At 42.9% G+C, this 24,497-nt stretch overlaps 1 protein-coding gene across 7 annotated transcripts in view; it reads right to left on the reverse strand.

Annotated features, from left to right (window-relative positions):
- Nucleotides 1-3,933: 3,933 nt before the first annotated feature.
- TNS3 (tensin 3) overlaps nt 3,934-24,497 on the reverse strand; it is a 196,302-nt gene continuing 175,738 nt past the window's right edge. For 6 of the 7 annotated variants that reach the window (XM_061996994.1, XM_061996993.1, XM_061996995.1 and 3 more), the window contains 11 exons: nt 24,252-24,402; nt 21,329-21,972; nt 20,633-20,719; nt 18,393-18,524; nt 17,225-17,320; nt 15,678-15,755; nt 13,937-14,014; nt 9,509-9,677; nt 8,293-8,361; nt 8,151-8,177; nt 3,934-7,249 (listed from right to left, as the gene is read on the reverse strand). In XM_061996994.1, the coding sequence (XP_061852978.1) occupies nt 7,105-7,249; nt 8,151-8,177; nt 8,293-8,361; nt 9,509-9,677; nt 13,937-14,014; nt 15,678-15,755; nt 17,225-17,320; nt 18,393-18,524; nt 20,633-20,719; nt 21,329-21,972; nt 24,252-24,402 (1,676 nt within the window). In that variant the 3' untranslated portion in view covers nt 3,934-7,104. The other variant, XM_061996997.1, reaches the window with a different exon arrangement.

Below are 24,497 nucleotides of genomic sequence, written 5' to 3' on the forward strand. Positions count from 1 at the left end.
GGTGACCCATGCTGGAGCAGTTAATTCCTGAAGGACTGTTTCTGCTCTGGATGAGACCCATGTTGGGGCAGTTTGCTGAATGATCTCCCTGTCCTCATCTCAACCCATGAGCCCTTTATTATATTTCTATCTCCTCTGTCCAGTTTAGGAGGAGGAGTGATCGAATGGCTTTGGTGGACACCTGGCACATGGCCACCACAACCCCCAAGGGCAGATAGAGCCGGCAGCCTCCTCCGATGACCTCGGAAACACACAGAGTCACACATAGCTCCCAGACTCAGATCCTGAATTTATTCCAAACCTGCACTGGAAAAGAACATAGAGCTATCTCCTAAATATGTTTGCATGTAGTCAGAAGTGATGTGTTAGAGGTATAATGCAGCACATTGATCTATCTGCTATAATTAATTAGCTGCCTGTTTCTAAACAGATTCCATGAGATGTGTATTTGCCAATGGCAATTCTTACTAGTTTTAGAAATCAGATGATTCTTTCAGTGTTATCTGCTACAGGAACTGAATCAGCAAAACAATTAAATTAGCTTATTATCTGTGATTCTCTCTCTGTGCAGCAAAACACTGAATCAGAAGCTTCACAGCATTGCGAGTCCATGCATGTATTTTGACAGGAAATAGGTTGAATAGTTGATATTTTTACCTTAAAACCCAGCTGATGGAGTCATGTATTTATGAAGAACTTATCTGGCTTTATTTGTACCCATATCAATGTATTTCTAGCCTTCATAATTAGAGATATGCAACTGTGAAATATGAATATTCAGAAACCAATTGTCAATTTTTTTCAGGTGTGAAAAAAAAACCGTAACAGTTCTGCTAAGAATTTTTTCCCTATTTTTTAAAGATAAAGATATACAGATATGCACGAAACATCTCCTCATAGCAGCTTTGATATAGGCTCTCATCTCAGTAGAGAAAGCTCTGTCTTTTCAGTGCCTGCAAGAACTACATTTGGAAAATACCCGTTATATTTGGTGGTCGTGGCCATTGTTTTTGCTAAATGTGCTTCTTTAGTAGTACCCAATTCCATTGTGCTGAGCACTTAAAAGTTGTTATCTAGAGTCAAATACTGATTGGTCAAAAAAACCATTCATGTCAGAATACACTTAGATATGTTTTATGCCGATTATTGTTACAGTACCTCCTGAAGTATACCACGACTCAATAACCAGCCTCAAGCTATATCAGAGGCTCACCAGCAGATGGGAGTAAAGTTCCAATTTTGGATCACGATTTGTCGTGACATTCAAAGAGCATTGAAGTCTTTTGGGCCGTTACAGCAAAGTGGAGGCGAAAAATAATTGTTCCTATCATCATAGGAACTGTTCCTATCATCATAGGAACTGCTGTAATTGAGAGGATTTTACCTTTTCAAGAAAAATGTGTACAAATGTGAACTGTAAGATGATCAAACCACTTTGATTTCTAGCCACAATTGCTTTTTGATGTAGTTGTAATGATTTCCTCATTAAAAATCTTTCACAGACTTGTGCTATTTGAAATGCATGGCACTTGCTATGGAAAAAGACTAAAATGGTCAAAAATTTTTTGAGTGCTCTCACAAGGACAACGATTTCATCCAGCGGTTACTTTTGGGAGTTAATGTGCTTGTTTGTCACTTGGAACAAAACATGTTTGACGTGACAGTGTGGCTCTGAGTTTGCTACAGCACTCAGTTACAGGAATGCATTTTAAGTATTTTCATATGCAGGGAGAACTCTGTGTGCTGTGAACCTTCCTCCTGAGGACACAGAATCATAAAATCGTTTTGGTTGGAAAAGACCTTTAAGGTCATCAAGTCCAACCTCTGCCCTCACCCTGCCCAGCCCAGCACCAACCCACAGCCTCAGCACCTCAGCTCCACAGCTCTGGGATCCCTGCAGGGCTGGGCACTCCCCCAGCTCCCTGGGCAGCCTGGCACAGGGGCTGACACCCCTCTCAGGGAAACAGCTCTGCCTCAGCTCCAATCTGAACCTCCTCTGGGGCAACTTGAGGTGATTTCCTCTTGTTACTTGGGAGGAGGCTGATCCCCAGCTTACTGCAGCCTCCTGTCAGGGAGTTGCAGAGAGTACTCCTGTCTCCCTTCAGCCTCTTCTTCTCCAGGCTGAACACTCCTGTTCCCTCAGCCCCTCCCCAGCAGCCTTGTGCTCCAGCCTCTTCCCCAGCTCTGGTGCCTGGCTCTGGCCACGCTCCAGCCCCTCAGTGCTGCCCCTCAGCCCCTTGCATCTATCTAAATCTAACCCCTTCCCACTTAAAAGCATTACCCCTCACCCTATCAATACATTCCCTGATAAAGAGTCCCCCTCTTTATATTTCCTGTAGGCCTCTTTAGGGATGGGAAGAGGCCCCTTCCAACCTCAACCACTCTGTGATTCTGTGAATACTTAAAACATTACAGCTTCTACCAACATTTGTGCCTTATGCCAGACACTAAATGCCTTCAAAGGAAGGGAATGGAATGGTCCTGGTTTGGAAACTCTTGCAGTGACATGTACTGCAAACCCCTTTTCAGTTATGCAGCAAGATCCTTAAATTCTATCTTGGTTCCCCTCTGCCCTCTTGGCAGTCTGCCAGACTTGCTCAGTCTCCTGCAGGCTTCCTGTTCCTGAGCTGGGCTTTTCAGAACTTCTTTAGCTCTTTGCCCTCACCACTTCCTCTGCACACTGTTCGCTGTAGTTCACACTCCCGTAACCCTTGTGCTAGGTGTCAGCAGTGGAAGCAGAGGAAAGGTTTACTCTGCCTATCTGGTGGGCCAACTTTTCTCATTCAAAGAGTTTTCTAATATAAATGTATACTTTTAATCACAAGGCAGTAGTTTCTGCCCCTTTTAAAAAGTCTAGCTGTTCACTTCAGTGTCTCTCCAAAGAAATGATTTAACCGAGAAAGAGTAAGAAAGAACAGGTCTCTGCACTCTTTCAAAGACAAAAATGTAAGGGCTGTGTCCTGGCTTGTCTAGCCCTGCCAAAGGAAGACTGAGGGACACGAGGGGGTCAGATCTCTTGCTATAAATACCAAAGGGAGAAAACATTCATGCAAAGAGACAATGCTGGCATAGAAACAACTGCACACAAACTAGCTGTGAATACATTTAGGATGAATGCTGAAAGCAGATTTTCATCGACTGGAGCAAAGCAGAGTCCAGAGAAACCTCGGAAGAGGAGCAGCGGCAGCACACGTGCACAGCAGCACCCGGGTCAGGGACAAGAGCTTACCCAGGGACTGGGCTCTTGACACAAAAGATCCATTTTACTGTTGCCCCCTTGCCATCTGTTCCACACTGCCATTCAGCCTGATAAAAAGATGAATGCTTCTTGTGGCTGTGCCGCCCACGCCGCAGCCTCGCGAGGGCCGTGGTGATGGATGAATCTGAATCGAGCTCCCTGAATGAATCAGAAATTCCTGCCAGCCTGTGCCTCACAGAGGGCACAGCAGGGTTTATCAGTCTGAGAAACAGTCCCAGTAAAGCATGTACACAACTCAGCCTGCAATGTGTAGCTGATGCACAGCCTCTGTACTCAGAGAGGGGGGAGATTTGTACTGCGGGGGGAGATTTCTCACCCCCCTCGCGCTCCTCTGGAAGTTTTTCCAATGTAGTCACTGTGGAGGCACAGTTAAATGGGTACAGACATCTCAGAGGTGACATCATAAATTCTTCCTTCTTACACTGGAATATGCAATGCAAAAGGCTCTTCTATACCATGGTAACTGCACCCAAACCCACACGCTTCAGCTGGACTCGAACCACCAATCCCGACTCACGTGAAGTCAAGTCCTTGAGAGAAACCTTTCAGAAACAAAACTCAACCCCTGTTACGAGCCTGTTTTCACTCCACCACGAAGGCTTTGCTCCTTAGCTGGTCTTGAATGCCAGAAGGCCCCTTTCCCTGAGAACAGACTGCCCTGTAACAGTGTGCTGTGAAATTTCACATCCATGATTTATTATCATCTGCACAGAGGCGGTATCTGGAGAGCAGAGAAAATGACTATACAAAGAATTTATAGAACATTCATTTACATACTGGAGACCTTCTGATGCTTTACAGTTTCAGGAAAAAGGCAAAGATTTTCACTAGTAGGTAAACCCAAGAAGGAAACATTGAATTTTTAACGATAGTGTTGGATACACGAAAACCATTTATTTAAAAATGTGGCTTTTACCATTTCTGTAGTTTAACACTGTATGATTATAGCAGTACATCTACTAAGCAGGTTAACAGGAGTCTGGCTAAATACATGGGTCAACTTGCTGACGTTAGTTATGAGACTGCATATACACACCTACCAAAAACCTCCAAAGTGCTGCATTAACTATTTAGTCTTGTGTTTGCCATGAACTTAAGTTCCATGAACATCTTTCTACACACACTACACAATGGTACATACTGAACTATTTTGCTTTGTGCATTTTTTAGTTCATTAAAAAGCAAAAGCATGTGGCAATATACCATCCAAAGGAATGCATAATAGAAAACCTCCCTTAGAAACAGGGCAACTTATTTTTTCCCCACTTACCAAGCAGGGCTGAACTCCCAGGAAACATCACCAGGAGTGTCAGTGTTCGATTCCCTGTGCTTTTGAATTCAGCAGGCCTTGAGAAAGCATGAGGAATAAAAAAAAATAAGGCCCTGAATGGAAATTATAATAGATGGGAAAAAAAACCAGGACACTCTATTTTTCAGCCCAAAGGCCAACAGCTGGTGTCTAACAAGACACACTAAAGTTTAAGTATCATCTACACAAGTGAAAAAATATAGTAAAAAATTCCTCCTAATTTCAATGCTCACAAGGCATCAGATTTAAATCTAATTGGGACTTACACCTGATTGAGGTGTGAGCTGAAGAAATCCACTGGTTGTCTACACCCGGCAACTGGGTTCTCGGTGCATCAAAAGAATATTAAAAGCAAACCCGTCCTTCCACGTCTCAAAAGGATCAAAGCTCCTCAAAGTAAGAACTGCATTCTTTTTTGGATGGTACATGAACACCATTTAAGTAGTATACCCTCTGTGTCAGAAGAACAGAATTATTTGGTACAAATCAGAGGCACTTGCCTTTGTTGCTTCAACGGTAGCTACTGTGCTTTGGATTGCTTCTCCCTTCCACACACATCCAATGCTCAACGCTACTAATACCTCAGCCCTCCTCCTGGACCAAAGACATGAAACTTTGAATCTTCCTTCTCTCTCCCTCTCTTTCTAACCCCCTTCCTTTTAAAAAAGTATAAAGTTTTTATACAAAATCCACAGTTACACAAACAAGTGGGTAACACTTGGCTATGGTTACTGAATGAGGCTTCTGTGGTCTTAATACTCGAGGAAACGGGCAGAGAGCTGTCAACAGAGAACAGATCATCATTTATATGGGACAAACAGGGCTCAAATTGGTGGAACCTTCTTACCTTATAGCCCAAACAGTTTCCCATTCCATTTAACCATTATTTACTAAAAGTGGATAAAAGGACTAAATCCTCCAAGTGCATTCAGTTAGTAGTTAATGCAGCGCCTCATGCCTCGACAAGCTGAGCTCAGCAAGGCCTTGGGTTATCAGTGTCAACAGCCACAGCCCCAAGAAACACAGGCAATGGAACTTCTCAGCACTGAAGCTGCTGTATGACCTGTATGCTCTGACACAGGGCTTTAGTACTGTAGGTTTTGGAGCAAACTGGAACTACACAGTAGATTCACTGCCTTGGGACGGTTTCCAGTGTAACACACTGTATCAATTTCCTGCAAAGCCAACTGGTGCTTTGTTATGCATTTAAAATACTGATGTGTTTAGAAAGATCCAGAGGTATGTACACGTGTGATGGTTGTAGAAACATGACATGAACGCTCTCTCGAGACATGGGACAGAGTAACAAAGTAAGTTCCAATCTCTTGGATTTCCTGACTCAAGGACTTATCAAAGAATTATTAAAACCAAAAACAGTTTCTACAGGTAAAAAAAACCCATAAAAGCCAAGAAATCCTCCAAACTCCAACAGAAAGAGTCAGAAGAGTCCACAAATGTAACAATGCATTACATAGGGGAACAATACTACCAAACCTGTGCGGCAGAAAACTGGAAAGTACCTTGACACTGCAAGATGAAAGTCAAAATATGAGACTCTTTATTGTCCACAGCAAGGCACAGGCTATACACACTTATGCAAAAATAGTGCTGAAGAGGTGAAGCGCAGCAATGGTCTAGGTTAAGAAAATCCACATGTCATACCAAGATCTGGAATCTAAAAATAACCTGGCACAGGCAAAAATATATAAATTATAAAATCTTCTTGCTTTTCCCTCATTTTATCCTGTAATTACTAAAATACAGAATCTTCCCTCCTTAGTTCTCTGTATAAAAAATAATACAAAACCCCCCAATTACAGAAGAGATTTCTACAAAAACGCTCAGTGTGTTCTGCCACCTCTCCCTTATTTAAGATTCTTCAGACTAAAACAGTCCAGCCTTCTTAACACTGATGGCAGAGCAATCTCCCTGAATATTCCACATTGCCACTCCTTTCTCATCAGCAATCAACTTGCACAAACCTTCTCTGCACGTACATCTTCCTCTTTCTCCACTCAGTTCCCACCACCGATCACATAAAGTTGAATGGAAGAGCAAATTGTCTTCCTCAGACCATCACACTCATGAGTTTTCAAGGCCTATAGCTACCATTGATGCAACTATGGCAAGTGTTTCTGGAGGTTATACAAGACATTCCTCTGCACAGAAAAGCAGCGTAGCCTAGTGAGTATTTCTGCTCCAATAAACGGTGAGAAACAGCATGTGAAAAGACATTAGAAACCCTTCAGGAGAAAACTTTTTCATTTATGCTTCATTCAGGTATGGGCTACATGGGTTTGGGTGGCACCCAGCTTCTTCTGTTTGTCCTTTGATATAAAACCAAAGAAATAATGCTTTAAGTCAGAGGCATCCTCAAAGGAAAGGCTGAACTCTTGCAAACACAATGCACAGACTGTCTTCTGCTTTCCTTCGCAAGAATGAGGTCCAGACATCGCTGCTGAACAGCTTCCTCCCTCTCGCAGTGCTTTCCTTCAGTGAAGTCGGCGAGGAGCTCCGAGTCGTGCATGGAAAAGCTTCAGATCTTCTTCTGGGATCCAATCATGACCTTTGATACAAAGTTCACAATGGCACTGGCAGGTTGCTCTGGATCATGCTCTGCAAATAGGTGGCACACGTTGTCTGTGGCACTGCCTTGCTTCCTGGCCACAAACCCAAACACTCTGCAAGGGCAACATACACAGCGTATCAGAGAACAGACAGACAGGCATTGCCACGAAAGTCAAAAAGACACTGCATAAACCAGAAGCCCCAGTCAGGCTTCAGCTGCTGTGATGGACAATGCCCTGTGTGACCACTGAACACACTGCCCCCTTCCTTCAGCTCTATCTGCACTGCATCCTGTACTCCTTGCTGTCAGGGACACGCTGCTGACCCTGGGGATAGATCTACTCTGATCCAATACTGCCGTACCTTGGGGTGGGGTGGGCTGGTGTGTGAGAAACTGCCTAACGAGAGGCCTTGAGGGCCACACACCTCACTGGAGAGTACCAGAAAGGAGATGTAAGCCATCAATTTCTGTTCCTCCCCCATAAACCAGGTGTCTGAGCTCTGTTTTGGTTTTGTTTGGGGTGTTTTTTGGCAAAAGAGGGACGATGATGTTTGCCTTCAACAGAAAAGGCTTTGCACTGGTAGTTATGTATCTATGCACAAACTGGTATCACTAGGAGGGTTTTCATCTACGTGCTGTGTAGGGGAGTTTTTGGTTTGCTTTTTTTTTTAAAGCTACCAGTCTATGTAAGACAAATAACTTCTGTTAGTCTTGCTGAAGAAGCGGAACACAAAGCTGAGTAGCAAAAGCCTCTGTTTTAACTACTGAAACTTTAGTCATGTCAGAGATCTGCCACCTAAATAAAGCACAGTAACTCTGGTTCCAGACATCCCACCATCACATCATTAGGCCTTGACTTGCAGAAGTGCGGGTGAAATAACCAGATGGAAGTGGACAGAGAGACTTCTGTAAAGAGAGTTTACAGAAGAGACTGATCACTGTAATGAGACTGATCACTGTAACAACCTTCCTAAAACATTGAGTTAAAAGAGACTCAGACAAGCGCCACTTACTTTGCAGAAAGGCCATCTTTCATCCATCTTGTTGTCAGTAAGAAGGCATTAAAAAAAAGAAGAATGGAGAAATGAAAACATTAGTTCTTTTGCAGATCAACAATACAAACAAGATATTGGAAATACTGCTTGCTCTCCTTACTTTCTGTCCTGTGGATCCAAAGCACAGAAAATGACAGTGTTGACTGGATAATGGCGCCGAAAAAAGAGTCTGGATAGGAAGGAACATAAGTTTTAGGAATGGTTAACATCCTTAAAATCTTAATCAAAAAAACCAACCATCTCAATTTAATGACAATACATTCCTTTTGCTATCTAAGTCACTCTGAAAGCCCTCTAAACTGCTCCAACCAAACTGATCCTTATTTCGAACAGGAACATCCCGTTTTTGAACCAGAAGAACACTGAGCTTCAAGCTAAGAAAAAGACATATGAAATGTATTTTTCCTAAAAACTGCCCTTTTAGATACTATGTCAGTGGGAAATGCAGCTCCTTAGAACTTGTGACTAATTTGATTATATTAACTTTCAAAACAGAAGCACTCACGGGCATTGTAAGTTGAGGTTTTGACCGTGATCTGCAATGAACACCATGGAATTAAGAAGTCTGACACTTGGGTTTTTTTTAATCTTTAATGAATTCCTGTTGTCCCTCATTTATTATTGTCGCTTTTCAAATCAAAAGACTTTGTGGCAGCCTTGATAGCCTATAAAATACTATGATGGTTACTTTCTATTTACTTGGTACTGAAAGTACTATTTCAAGTCCTGCAGATACACAGTGTGTGCTTAGGCCAACTCAGTTCACTCATGCTGGTGAAAGATACTAGGAAGATAAATTATTTCACTGAATATTAAATGCTTGCAAAGTCATTACTTTCATAAAATCACAGAATAATTTTGGTTGGAAAAGTCCTTTGAGCTGGAAGTCCAAGCCTTGCCCTCACCCTGCCAAGCCCACCACTAACCCATGGCCCTGAGCACCTCAGCTCCAAGGCTCTGGGATCCCTCCGGAGCTGGGCACTCCCCCACCTCCCTGGGCAGCCTGGGACAGTCTGACAACCCTCTCAGGGGAAAGGTTCTGCCTCAGCTCCAATCTGAACCTCTCCTGGGGCAACTCGAGGCTGTTTCCTTTTATCATTCACTACTTATAAAAAATAACAACAATGGAAAAAAATGTCATGGCAAAGTGGCCTTCCAGAGGGAAAAGCTGCCACATGGAAATCACAGCTTAAAACACTCATTCTCAACTTTAGACAATCTTGTTATCCTGTTGTCCTCTGTCAGCACACAACCAGGAAAAATCAAAGCAACAGCAGCCAACACTCCCTCTTCCCACCCCTCTTTCTTTTGCTTACTTTCTTTGATTATCTGTCAGTGTGATTCCCTGTGCAGACACCTTGAAATGGACAACGGTTGAGATGGGAGAAGGATCTTGCATCAGTGTCAGGCTCAGGGCTTTCTGTACTGCCTGGTAGCCTGTGAGGGACTCCATCTCCACTGAATTCAGGTACCAAACGTTGCATGCTGTCATCAAAGAGAGGAAAGACTCTGAGAGGTCGTTACCCAACAGGCATCTTCTGAACAGAACCAACCAAAATGTACGTTTTCCACCTTTGCAAAGCAAACAGAGACAACTGCCAGCAAAGTACCAAACCTTCTACGTATGCCTCTCCTTGTCCCACTGCTGTTTCACAGTATAAGACTGTAATTTTGGTGGTCATAGGCCTTCTGCTTACGTTCAAACCAGTAACTGTATTTAAGTATTACCCACAGAACCTGAAATTGAAACATATACAAGAGGGCAGCAGAGCAAGGCCACTCACAGGTGCTACTACAGCAAAGGCTTTCCTGAGGAAAAAGAACAAGGTCATTTTACTTTTAGGTTCAGTTACAGCAGCCAATAAGAAAATACACATTTTTGCAGCATACTTCCATGCATTTCACATTTTCAAATGGTGCTTAAACTATATTGAAAGGTAACCATTGACTTCTTTTTACCCCATAAGAAATTGAGGGTTGCTCACTTCTCAATAGTTCCACGGTGTTTTGTATGTTTAGCAATTTGAAGGCAAATGGAACACAACTTTTCCACATTGATAAAAAGTACTGATGCATACTTTTAGGTCTATTCTTTACCTCAGCATGAACTTACTTTTAAAAGTCCCATTCCCCTCCTAGAGATATTAATAACTTCTGAAATATCTCTACAGAATTGAAGCTCACTGGTTTCCACGGCTACTGAACAGTTAATTATTTCACCTGGTTTCATATCAAATCTGCAGTGAGCACTAGGAAAAGAAGTACTAACATTACATAGAACTATATAGCTAGATGATCTCTTATAGGTCCCTTCCAATCCCTACTATTCTAGGATTCTGTGGTACTACAGTTATATATAATACATCAGAGTACTACATGGTAACAGTGCCATATCCTATTATACAGTATTATTACTATAGAGCATTAATGGGTTTATTCACAGGCTCAAATACTTTGGGACTGTGGCATAAAGTCAAATTTACAAGCAGGTCAAGAACATTTTCAAATGTGCAGAGTACTCTCAGTCTTATTCCACGACAAAAGCAAGAAGGACTGAACGCATCTGTAGCTAAATACTGGCACCAACACACTTTGTGTTTTGGTGAAAACATTTGTGTAGGTACCCAGGTCAGTATTTACAACTCTGACTCATGTAGATCACCATGCTAGTATGTCATTTGGTTAGCAGTTTAGCTTGGTTTGCCAGTCTTGCTATGAAAACAAAGATTTGATTTACCGTCTCCTCTTTTCGTATGGCTCTTCTGTAATCTGGCTAAATTTCTTTTGTGACTATCTACATAAAATACACAGCTAGACTCTGGCACTTCCAAAGCAACCACATCATCATACAGTTAAATACTGCGTAAGTGTAAGTTTCACTCCAGCATGATGATCACCCCAGTAACTTCCAGGTCTACCAGTGAAACAGGGGAACCAGAGATTCGATTTACTTTCTAAATGGGAAACTTCACAAACCTATTTGCACTTGAGTGTGACAGTTTCAATAACGTTTCTTTGAATCAATTACTACACAGTTCATGCAAAGAGGGATTTAAGATGCTGAATGGCAAGTTCAACGAGGCCTTTGCTGCTGAACAGCTTGCTTTCATGTCCATCCAAAACTGTAAACACTCCAAACCATAAACTCTCCTCACATTGTTACTGTATGTGTTTGGTACAGATCTAAAGCCTTCCCCACCACAGGAAGCCTGTCCTGTTTCACAGTCACACTCCTCACCCTTTCTGAGACCCTGGTGAACGGTTTCCCTTCCTCTTCTGTCACACATTGCACTGGTGTCCACAGACTCTGTTCAGCTTTTGTTCCCAAGTGAAAGAATCAAGGTTTTGTCTGGATTGCCCTCAATGTGACAGTTCAAAAGCAGTCACCAAATACAGCAGATTCCTTTCCTTCTGTAGCACTGCCAGTCCATGTAGTATTTTAATATGAAATGCTGCTTTTACACTGGGAATGTGCTCTGCTCAGAAAGCTTAGTCCCTTCATTGTATTAGTGGAAAAAGGTGTGAAGAACTGGGATTTACCTGGGGTACAAAACCTTGCCACTGAGCAGGAAGGTTAATAAAGCCACATCTGCTCTAGGGAAAGCCACTTTTCTGCATAGTTTCTAGTGCTCCAATTGTCACTTTCTAGGAAGCTAATGACTTCTGGTCAGCTTCTATGTTTAGATAATGCTCATCAGGTTTTTCAGACAGCTACAAAAAAAGATAACTCCAGGAAAACACACCTTTACATTTCGCTTGTGGAGTGAGAGCAAGGGGGGTCAAGCAGGGCAGGGAAAAAGTGCATCTGCTCTGACTAAACTGCAGGTGTGCTCACACAAGCTCAGGGTAATTGTAAAATAAACAATCTCCATGTTTTGGGTCAATGCTTCAGTGCTGAATCGCACAATGTGAGCATCCCTATGACTGGAGAGGGACCTCGGAAAAGCAGCGAAAACAAAACAGCAGGAAATGATTTATCAAGGCAGGAAAGCCTCAGACAATCTCTCCTAGTTAACTCCTCTATTCAAGTTCCAAACCCTTCTTTAAAAACAAAAATAACAACAATGAAATAGGGAAGAAGCAAATGTGCCCCAAATGATCCATGACATGAAGCCTCTGTAAAGAGTTACCCGACTGCCTCAGCTGAAGTAAGAATTGTTCTTTTTCTTTGAAATACATTGCCTGAGCAAGGACAAACCAACACTTCTCAAAAGACAACACATGCTGGGTTTTCACGAGGGGAAGTTCTACAAAAATCCCTTCTCCTTGTTTTTTTCACCTGTCTGTCAGCCACAAGAAACATCACCAGCACTGGCAGTCAGAAAGGCCAACACGTGCTCAATGCTGGCACAGCCTCACAGAGGCTTGCCATCCCCTCAGCCACACATTCCTGCTTGATTACAGCACTGGAGTGGTACTTCAAATTCTGAAGTCAAAGCAGATTCCTGCATGAGCCAGGAGCAATGCTCGCTCTCCAGATCTGCTCAGCTTGGCAGCTGCCCCCTTCAGAAGTGCCCTCTGGGTGAGGACAGTAAGGCAGCATTCTTGTAAAGGCATGCTGCCCACACCACTTTTGCTGGTGGCTCCAGTAGCAGGATAAACATAAAAGAGAGTGCCAACCCATAGCATTACAGAACCATTTCAGTTGGAAAAGCCCTTGAAGCTGCTGGAGTCCTCATCCTGCCAAGCCCACCACTAACCCATAGCCCTCAGCACCTCAGCTCCATGGCTTTGGGATCCCCCCCATCTCCCTGGGCAGCCTGGCACAGGGACTGACAACCCTCTCAGGGAAAAAGTTCTGCCTCAGCTCCAATCTAAACCTCCCCTGGGGCTACTTGAGGCTGTTTCCTCTTGTCCTATAATTCATTATTTGGGAGTAATGATGTATTCCCCTTCTCTAATGGGAATAATTGGTTGGACAGATGGGGAGAACTCCTGGCAGCCTGAAAAGCAGGGCCATGGGAGAGTGTGGATAGCCCCCTGTGCAAGGCAGTAACACAGTGGCATTTCTCCTGAGGACAACATTCAGATCACAAAGTGGTACTCAGAGCACCACATCCAATACGAGAAGGATAGAACACCACCACACTTCTCCAGCAAGGCTGTTTCACTAGCTGTCTCTCAGTGAGCTGTACACAAAGCAGATGAGAAGCACAGCATGTCTCTAAACAGCTGCTGCAAATACCTCTGTCACAGAGTGACAGATGGTGTAGGGCATAGCATCATATCACTTGGAGGGAATCTCATCAGAGTGGTTCTGGCACGTCAATAAGCTCATGGCAAGATAATTCAGCTTTCCAGAACAGGGACTGCAGTATGCCTGAGAACCTGTCAAACAGCATCCAACGGCAGAGACCCCAGACACTTCCTGACAATGTGCAGCATCAAGTGAAGCACAGTCCAATAGTTTCAATTACTTTTATTTCAGATTGATAAGACAGTAAACATTTCCCAGTGGTCTTGTGGAGAATTTAACCCTACTGAACACTCTCCTTAGTTGCCTTTTGCAGACATCATAGCTCATGAACCTGTGCAACCAGTGAGCTGAAAATACCTTCCCGAGGTTCATCGGTAATGAAAGCAATGTCACTGCTGAAGAACTGCTTTGTTCAGTTCTACACAGCATTCTAAATTTAATTGCTCACTTTAACCATTCTTCAGTCCAGTCTAAGCTTCAGCTTCTCCCAGCCTGCAAGATACAAAATTGAGTGGCAGTCAAATCCAAGCAAAAAAGTTTCACAGACCTGCACCCTGCTTGAGGAGCTCCGCTGCTGAGTTGGCAGCAGTCTGTGGAGAAGTTTCTGCTATCTCCTCCAAGGGATCTGCAAACAGAGAACACTGTCTATGTCTTGTTTGGATTCAAATTGACAGATCAACGCACACAGGCAAGTATGAGTTTAGCTTTCATCACTGTGACCTCATCTACTGGAAAATCCTTGGCCAGAAACATGAAACAATTTTGTATCTGCAACTACAGGTAATTCACGTTTTTTGTGCTGCATCACTTTTCTTGCCTCTGGCACTGCAGGAAGGATGTCCAGTTTTCACCTCCTGACAGTACAGACATAACTACGTAGAACGTGCTGCAGGGACACACATAAGTCACTTTAGTACTAACAGCCAGATTCCCTCAGTATAAATCCAAAGCGTTTTAAATTGTGTAACTTTAATGATCTAATTTCCATACTTTACACTAGTTTAGGCACAAAGACTTCGTGTTTCCACAAAGAAACCAATCAATTGTATTTTGAATCAGAAGATGACAATGTAGTCCTTCTTTCCTCATACTTAAGTAGAAAACAAACACCTGAACTATGAAGGCACCAGTGGAATGTTTGCTTCTCAGTCTTCTGTTAAAAACAGTGAGAAAACTGTCTATTAGTATATTTCAGTTATATAAAGGGAGGTGTAAAGCTCTCAGTCACTGCTGTCTTCAACATAATGCATGCTGCTTTTGATTATATCCAGATGAGGAAGAGAGCAGATAATACAGTGTGTGGCACCACTCACATGTTTAGAGTAATCCATAAGCTTTAACTGCTCCACACACAGTGTCCAGAATCATTAACCATGAAGGATCATCCCAAAACACACAATCATATCAGACTCAAAAATTAATCCAAAATCAAATTTCACTGTGGTGTGTTTACTCAGGACAAGGCTAATGTTTCAGTCCTGCACCTCTGCTACAACGGAAGCAGCTTTCCACTCTAGGTGAGGAGGATAAGGAGAACAAGCCCACCTACCACGCTGATTTGCTATATATACATGTCTGGTCACACCTTCCATAGCATGTCTTGGTGCTAAAATGGTTTCCTTGGTGTGCCTTCGTAATTCAAATGCTATGTTTGAACACTGATGTGTAGCCTGTAACAAAAGTGCTCAGAGTTCAACAGAAAACCACAAGAATGTTTAGCATTTCAGTACCACATCTGGTGTTAACTTCATGTGGGAGAGTAACAGACAACTGAATTATGGGGCAAGCATAGCTATATTTTGCTGTTGTCTTAGAGGGGTTTTTGAAATCACCGTAACCAAAATTAGAATTACAGCCCCACGATGAAACACAGGCTTTTTGATCACTTACTTAAACGATATTTGGACCTGTGTAAGTTGCTACTTCCTCCTGACAGTGTCACACTCAAGGCACCTTCTGTTCTTTACCTTCCTCACTTAAGGCCCTCTTGCCACCCAGAGATGAATGAGTGGTTACATTTAACCATACATGGGCATTATTTCATGTGTGAGAAGTACATTTGTCTTCCTACAGGCGAGATTCCTGTGCAGATTTCCATGACGTATGTATGTTTACAACTGGAGTAATACAGCACTGCTCACAACTGCAGCATGGACAAGAGCCCTCACTAGGACTGAAGAATCACTTTTAAAACACAGCTTCTCTCTTGCTTACATCTCTACTTGTGACACATTCACCTGCCTTCAGACACTGGTACTCTGAAGCAGACTGCACTTTAAGGAGCGTACCTCTGTCTGGGATGAGGAGCTTGCAGGGCAATGCCAGTGGAGTGATGGAATGCTGATACACCAGAGCTGTCAAACTCCCTGTGGTCAGAAGAATAACAAGACATGTACAGTTAACTTGCTGGACAAGAATGCTTAACAGTTATGTTGTCTCTCAAGTATTTCACAGACCAAGGGATCTCCCTCCACACCCTTTAAAAACAACTCTAAGCGTCTAAGCCAAAACTTTCTTCAGTCACCTTTAGTGTATTCCTGCTGCCCAAAACTGTCACAGTTGGATGTACCTAAACTCATTAACTACAATCATCACACTCCCTCTCCCTGCTTCAACACACTGCTTAAATCCTAACCTAAACAGCTTTGCTTCAAACGGAAAAAGCGTAAGAACGGTAACATCTGTCAATCGGTAAACTCACAGTACCGGTAAGTAACCCATACATTCCCTTCAATATACAAAGATAAAACATAAACAAACCAGTACATTCCCTTCAATGCCTTTAACTTCTGCTACACTAAATGTAACAAAACCTTACAGAGATGGTAAGAGCACAGGGGCAAATGCTATGTGATGAGGCAGAGGGGCAAGTCCTGTCACTTAGTCTCCAGTCTGCACTGTCCAGTGCTTTTGTCTACACATGCCTCTATTCCATGCTTCTGAAAGTATGAAAGATAAAACCAAGATAAAACCTCCTGCATTCCACGCAGCACTGGTATATGGAACATTCCCTATTAAATGATTCCTCCCTTCTATTCAAAGTCACTCATGGGATTGGGACACCTCAGCAGGGAATAACTGTTAGAGAGACGGAGCAGCAGAGAGGAACTGTTCGGTCGAGACCCCCCACAGTTCCTGCACTGCCTGTGGCAGGGGTGAGAAAGAAGCAAAGTTGAGCTTGGGAAAGGGAGAAAGAAAAGTGTTATTTTAACATTTTTGCCTTTGTTTCTTACTAACCCAATATTGATTTTAATTGGCAATAAAGTCAACTTTCTGCAAGCTGAGTCTCTTCTGCCCATGTCAGTTACTGGTGAACAACCTCCCTGTCCTCATATCAACCTGTGAGCTTTATCTACCTCTGTTCCCCTCCTGCCCCACTGCAGAGGGCAGAGGAGTGAGCAGCTGGGCAGAGGCCTGGCTGTTTGCCACAGCAGGCAACGCACTTCCATCAGTTCCACCAGGCAGGCTGCCGCAGCACCGTGTTCTCTGTGAATATCCCACTGTGGTGGCACCCTTCAGCCAGGGAGCACACAGTGGAGATGCAGCAGAGGATAGAACAGGGCCAAACCCCTGAGTTGGTCAGGTCTGTGGCACTCGTCCAGCTCAGCTGTCTGCAGCAGCACTGGCAGTGGCAGACAAGCCTGAAGCTTGGTCAGCTGCATCTGTGCTCAGGTACCCTGCACAAAGACGTGTACCAGGCTCGCATAAACTCTGAATGGGTTCCTATAGAAATCATCAGGACTTGACCAAAGTTGTTTGCACTGCATCCAAGTTTATAAATCAGCTCTGGTAAATGGCAACTGTTCCCATTGTCCCTGTGGTGAACAGTACTTACCAAAATACGGCTCGTTTGGGCATCCTTTCAAGCGCACCCCCTTCTGAGTGCATTCAATCAGAAAATGCCTTACGAGTTCATTTGACAGATCTCCAACTGTGTTGAAGAAGAAAAAGAAAGCTCATGAAGAGAAGCAATGAACAGACAACAGTCTCACAAATTATCAGGTCTTTATGAAGCAGTTTTCCACATTACCATCAAATGGTTTATATACATAGTGCAAAGAATGCATTAGACCTACTCTGCTGCAAGGTTACAAGCTACAGTGAGCAAATGGCTCACTTCAGACCATCAGAGGAAGAAGTTTTATAATCATGACTGATGTCCAAATACACACAAAGTGTCCGAAATGTCCAAGCATGATCCCGACGACAGAAAGGAACAGAAATTTGGAAATGGAATGATTAGAAACTTGCCTGTGAGAAGAACTTGTATTCAACATGACAAGGGAATAAAAGTATGACAAAATACCTGGATTTCTAGTGACAGTTCTGCTTACAGAAGTTTTCCCCATTAAAATAACAGATGACTTAGCTACATCAAGACAACAATGCCAAGTCTCCAAGTGAAATCTTAAGTTTTACAATGTTTGCAGCCTTTGCTTCTGCAACCAATTACATGAAACGCCCAGGTTTTGTTACATTTTTAAATATAGATTTTAATCTCTTAATAGCCCAAGACAAATCAAAATGGTTAAGTTGATGTAATGAGGAGAGTCAGAGTCCACAAGGCATATAAAAATTCCCTTGAGATTTAGCACTCTTATAAGCATACATTTATGCACACATGAATTAAGACAACTTTATCATTTCTCAAATGACCGGTTCCCAGTATTTCACACCTGACTACAAACTGAATCTCTCTCCAAGTAATCAAAGGGTTATTTCATGGTAATGGAGCAGAGCTACCTGACCATTCAAAGGAGTCGCAAACGAAAATGCTCCCTCTGACTCTGATCTGTCACTCACAGGTCAGGAAACACATGACATCAAGTGTATTGCCCTGAAAGCTAGCTCATGCACATACTAATCTGGACATCAGAGACTTCCACACAACGAAATCCTGCACAGATCACCTTTTCCAACAGATCCCTCCAGGTTACTGCCCAGTAAAAAGAACCTCCTACTACGAATGGCTTGCTAAACGAGAGGCAGAAGGCATACAATACCTTTCTTGCTTAACTGTAGAACAGAAGGAGGTGGTGTGGCCACTTTCATTGCTAGCCCATAGGCTCCCCGGAAAGAATGGCTGTCTCGAACAATGAATGACCCAGGCTCCTTGTCCTTGAGAACAGCAATGGCTGCACAGGAATCCAGCAAAAGAGAGAAAAAACCGTTGAGGAACAATTTGCACACCACAAAGGACAGGAGTGCCTATCTGTACTTAACAGGAGACTAAATGGAATAAGTGCTTTGTCTCTCCTGCTGTGGAACAGAATAGTATCAAGCACTTTTGAGGATCTGAATGGAAACACCGAGTGGAAACCTCACAGATGCTTATTCCAAGAGAAGCCTTAAGTACAGGTCCCTACCGACTTTTAAATGGAGAAGGACATGCAGGTCCTGTCAGTGTAAGAGCAAGCTGATTCTTCCTTACATTTCAGCTTGTTAGAAGCCTGAGAGAGAGCACAGTGGCTGACAAGACAGCACTGGTTCTATTCTGCCTCAATGGGCAGAGCAGATAGGCTGTCATCCACCAACAAGCAGTCTCCCTCCCTTACATTTAAAGCAAGGGAAGGGATTTAAGAGAATACTTGCTCTTTAACTGTACAAGCACTGAAATATTTTATATCTATATTCTGTGATCTCTGCTCGAAGTGTGATACGAAGTGCTGCCCAGGAGGAGTCATTGGCAAGGAAACTGCTCTGGCTCTGCATACATCTGCTGCAGACTTCGAAATATTGTAGCTCAAAATCCTGAACTCACTTGGAAAGAAGACAGAAGGTTCATCTAATGACTGGTCTGAATTTCATCTTCATAAAACCTCTGTACTTAGCTTTTTTTTAAAAAAAACTTTTTGGAAATACCTGTGTTTGTTTCCAGAATTCTTTACAATCAGAAAGCCTTCCAAGAAATCCTGGAAAAAGCCCAAATTTGACCCTGGAGCCCTTAACTGTCTCTATACATAGAACATGGAAATGACCCATACGGGGCATGAAGCCTGACTTTGCAAGGCCTGAGTAATGGTTACATCATAAACACACGCATGTTCTTTTCCCATGAAAAAAGAGGAGAAATAGAAAATGGGGAAAATGTGGATGTAACTGTCTCTCCTGTTTGAGGAAGCAAAACAACTCCTTATACGTTGTGTTCTGCTCACTTGTCAGATGAAGAAAACAATTATTTCACAATAACTTGTGTTGAGAGGCAGAGAATGAATATTTAATGTCCTGCAACTCAGTTTTACCTGCACAACATTTCCCAATCTGCAGCAGAACAGCATTTATCTGTCACAGAAGCAGTCCATTAAGCACAGGAGAAAGGAAGTGCTGGCCCCTCCTCAACCCTGACAACCCTCTCTTAAAACATTTTATTTAAAGGAATTTTACTTGGTAGGGTGAAAAGAGGCATATTGAAGGGTTGGGAAGATTTCCTTCTCATTCGTTCAGGAAGTGAGGTTTAAACCTCCTTTATGATCTGCTTGCCTCTCTGGACTCACCTCAAGGCAGGACACTTTCTTAGCACATTTGAAGACTCAGACAAAGGGAAGGGGACTGGACTGGAGCAAAGAGACCAGTAAAAACATCACCCAGAGATGAATTAATGATCTGTTTTCTATGACCTTTACTTCTCATGGCTCATATTTACCACTACACTATAAGAAGCATCCTCATCATCTGAGAAACTATGCAGTAGACAGACCCAGCAATTCATCGTTTGCCAGCAGCTGGAGGCTATTTTGGTTTACTGTGAACTTCCTTCCCAGCGCAGAACTAATTCTTCATTTTCCCTTTTTGGCAGCCAGGTTTTCAGACTCCCAGTTTAAACTCCTGCCCTAACTCCTCAGTGTAATTCATTAGAGCTGACCGTGCCGATCCGGACACTCCCAGAACGCTTTACTTACACATTGCTGCAGGGACAAGGTGCAAGTTCTATGTATACATATTCACATCCCTAATAAGAACTTTCTCCATCCTATTCAGAAACACATCTACATATAGATGTACTGTATCTGTATTGTACAGCACTAAGATGTGGTTCTGTGAGTAGTTTTTAAGGACAACTTGACTGCCCTCCACTCTCAAAGTCAGCCTTTGGACAAAAGAAATTAAGTGAGTCTTTTAGGTTTTATATTTCTTCTTGTTTCTTTTAAATATCAGGTATGTATTGGAAATATTTAAAGGGAATTTACCAACTAGCTTTTCTGTGAATGGATGTATATATACGAACATAGATCAGTTGATGTACCTTGTTCTCTTGAAATATCTGGCTTATACCAGAACTTGGATGTGTCCTGGACAAATTTTACAGTCACATGTTTATCAGATGTGTTTTCTGTGAAATAAAAGGGAAAAAAAAGTCAAGAATTTTTTTAAACACAAAAGCATTTTGTATTTTTTTTTCTGACTTCCAATCATCTCAATTACTCAAAAACCTCATGATTAGAAAGACAACACAGACAAACTCTGCATTGCTTTAGAACCAGCAAACACGACACCATCAACTACAATTCTGACAGCATTCTTGGAAGTTTCCTTTCGTAAAACCCTTGAAACTCTTACACTTATTAGGCTGTATTAAATGCAAAGCTCCTCAACGTGGGCCAGTGAATACACATCTACATTTTTAACCATTCTTGACACAAGTCTAAAAAGATGCTAAGAGAAGACAGCCCTTAACAAAAAAAGCTGGCTTCCACGCTGCTTGCTTGTGGTTTGGAAGTTCAAAAGGTAGGCTGCCCTTGGCCACATCTAGGGAAGCACAGAAAGAACTCTGCAGACTTGTTCTCTGAGTAACGAAGTCAGTGAACTGGTGACACTGACTGCATTTGTTCAAGTCCTCTGTGCCATCTTCATTCCATTACTTCCCCTCCCTGCTTTTAGAACCCCCTAAATGCTTTTTACAAAGTCATATATAAGATCTAATGTATTTTGCAGAACCTACCTGGCACTGGGGAAGTGCCTAACATTTTTGAGAAATCAGGGAGGACGTTTGGGAAGGGGATGCTGATTGTGCTTCCACTGTGGGGGCTGGAGAAGCCACTGGAGGAAGGTGACACGGAAGCAAAGGAGCGCTCTCCCTCAGAGGACCTCTTCTTCTCGGGAAGAGGCGGCTGAGTGTGCAGGGTTCCTCCATGGTGCTGCTGAACTGCAGTATGCTGACTATTGTGTCCAGAAGCCGCTGTAAGAAAGTTTTGTGTCAGAAAGCCATTGTCCTCAGTACTTGCCACTGGTGAGCTCATGTGTTTAGGAGAGATGCCGGTACTGGCCACGAAGGAGGCCTGTCGTTGCTCTCGGGGGGAGCCGCTGCCCCTTGTGCCCCCGCTGTAGCTCAGGTAGGCCCGGGCACTGCTGCTGACAGCACCATCCTGCTGTGGCTCTGCTGGTGAACTCTCCAGGCTGCTCAGGGTGACGACTTGCAGTCCTGGAGTTTGTAAATGAGACAAGAGCGAGACGTCTTGCACAGCGTTTGGGAACTCGGAGGGCACGAGGTAACCTGCCGGTGGCCTGCTGTTCCCCATCGGGTGCTGCAGAGACGGGGATGCCTTAGGGCTGCTCTCCAGCCAAGGACGTTCTGGTGCAGAGGAGCTGTCAAAAAACAATAAAAATTGAACATAAAAGTTAAGCAACAGCCAAATTGTTCCCTTAAAATGTCACTGTCCAGCTCCCACAGCGGTGATTGTTAATCACCTCACCCAGGACAACACCTGAGGGTGCAGCTGATAACATGCTGGCCCTGGTGATGTGGCTGGAGCAAGGGATTCCAGCTCCAATCTGATCATTTGTTTCCTCACTGTAGGTCATGACTTTCTGCCCTACCTCATTCTCTAACTAGCCACGCTGATGGGACAGTTTCTGAGTTTTCACCATAAAACCAGGCCATCAAATTTATCACAGTTAGAAATACTCCTTCTGTCCTCCATTTGAGAAGGTTATTTTGAACATTAATCAATTCAGTGAGGCTGTTCACAGCATTCCATCACACACAGTGCTTCTGGAGATCTCTACATGGCAAGCTGAAGTGCTACTCGGGAAAAGAGCAGCAGGACGCAGCTTAAGGCTGTCATCCAAGGCAGAGGTTTATGGAATAAAATCGACACTGACACAGCAGTTCTTACATGCAGAGTCTCGTCTTGATTTTAAAATAAGAAAAACGAAAAGAAACTGGCTAGGGAGGGAGTTGTGTGCCATCACACAATAAATCAGTAACTACTAAGAACACAGTTCACTTTTACCAGGGCCTTCTTCATATAATTCCTATTAAAAAATGAGAGGCAGCTCCAGTGGTAAATGCATTTGATGATGGAATAATTTTGATTGACAGTTTTAAATATTTCAATATTAGATTTCTCTACTGGGTAGCCATTCTACCTGCTCAAGAGAAGAATAACGTATTTGTATTCCCTTTGTATAGAATGGTATTCTCTTCTAAACAAGACAAACTAATCTTCTGATGAAACCATATGATTAAAGTTTAAATTGTCTCCTTGTTTCTCAAAGTGAAATGCCCTTAGACTGTATCAGCAGCATCAAATGTAGAGAGAACAAACTCAGTGTGAGATGCAAAGTGAAAAGACCTGAGATAAAATGTATTATAGAAAAAAAAAAGGGGGATTTTTAATTAAAAGGGAACTGAGGAAATGGACACCAGTAGATTTGAAGAGATCGAAGTAGGAGCGCCGTAAGAAAATGTGAGGGAAGTAAATGGAAGAAGACACCATTACTTGAAAAGCCTCTCCACAGTGGTAGTTATCTTCTAAATGAAATGAAAAAATGACATAGAAAATATTTAGAAAGAAGGGAACAAAATTTTCTAGATAAAGTTTGAAGCAGGAATGTAAACTTGATAACAACTGCATTGCCTAATAAGCTTTTCCATGACATCCACTTGAAATGTTACCTTGCCTCCTCCTCAGAAAATACTAACATACTTTGTGGAGTCAAAGTGTGATTGTGATTCACATTGATAATGACCAAACAAAAATATTGTTTCACGGTCCAAGTAGTGATTCAAAACTAAATCAATTTGATGGAAAGATAAATAGCTCTCAGCATACTTTAAGCCCTCACTGAGAGTCTGACACACTGATCAACAGCACTCCAACGGCATGCTATAAAAAGGAAGCCAATTACACAAGAACAGGATAATTAACCAGAAAGGAATGTTGTTGCAGAGTGGCAGAGAGAGAAACCTAATCAGCTGTAATATAGCACCTCACCTATAAACGAAATACAGAGCACAGCTAACTTAACCTCTGACAGTAACCTGGGATTCCTTTGTTGGCTAAGTTTCTTCCTGTTTCTCATCCCCTAAGCTACTTTGGACAAGGACTATTTTGTAAACTTATACTATTCAAGCTCTGGTCCAGAGCCCTGCATGTCTATCACAATACAAATATGAAATAATAAAATCTCTCAGCCTGCTGAACAGATGAAAGGAAGTCAGCTGTTCACCGCCAAAACAAAACCCTCTGACATTTTACAGACTACAAACACACATACTACAGTGAAGAGAGTGCTCCCTCTCTCTCATGTACAACTTACTCCAACGTGGAGCTTCATGACATGGTTTTCAGTAAAGCTTTGCAGAAGCTGGTTAAGCACACACGAATATATGTATCAGCTTGTGCTAGCACATAATGAAGTAACTGAGCTGAAAATTCCCATTTATTTTTGTATTCCTATTCATCTTCAAACATAACTACATCCCTGACGTTCCAGTACTATGTGTGTATCCAGCTGGTGGGCAACATCATCACCCAGCATCACAACCGTGCTCCAAGTCCAATGAAGGTGCAAGCAGAACACTTTGGCTAGAAACTACAATCAGGAGAACTAAACAACAAGGGAGGAGAATCTTTTCCTACCTTTCTTCCCCAGGGATGGGGCTGGTACAGGAAGCTGCTACACAGCGCTGAAAGGAGGGGTCAGTGGCCCTCAGCAGAGCAGGGGCCGCATGCACCCCGCCGTCAGACATCGCCAGCACGTGGCTGATGGCCTCCGAGTAACTCCGAGACTCTGCAGCCAAGGAAACAAAGTGAAAGGCAAGTTAAAAAACAACTCATATGTTTATGGACCTTGTACTGAAAGAAGTGTTTGCAAAACAATCTGCT

This window comes from Colius striatus, chromosome 5 (assembly GCF_028858725.1).
Source record: "Colius striatus isolate bColStr4 chromosome 5, bColStr4.1.hap1, whole genome shotgun sequence".
NCBI lineage: Eukaryota > Metazoa > Chordata > Aves > Coliiformes > Coliidae > Colius > Colius striatus.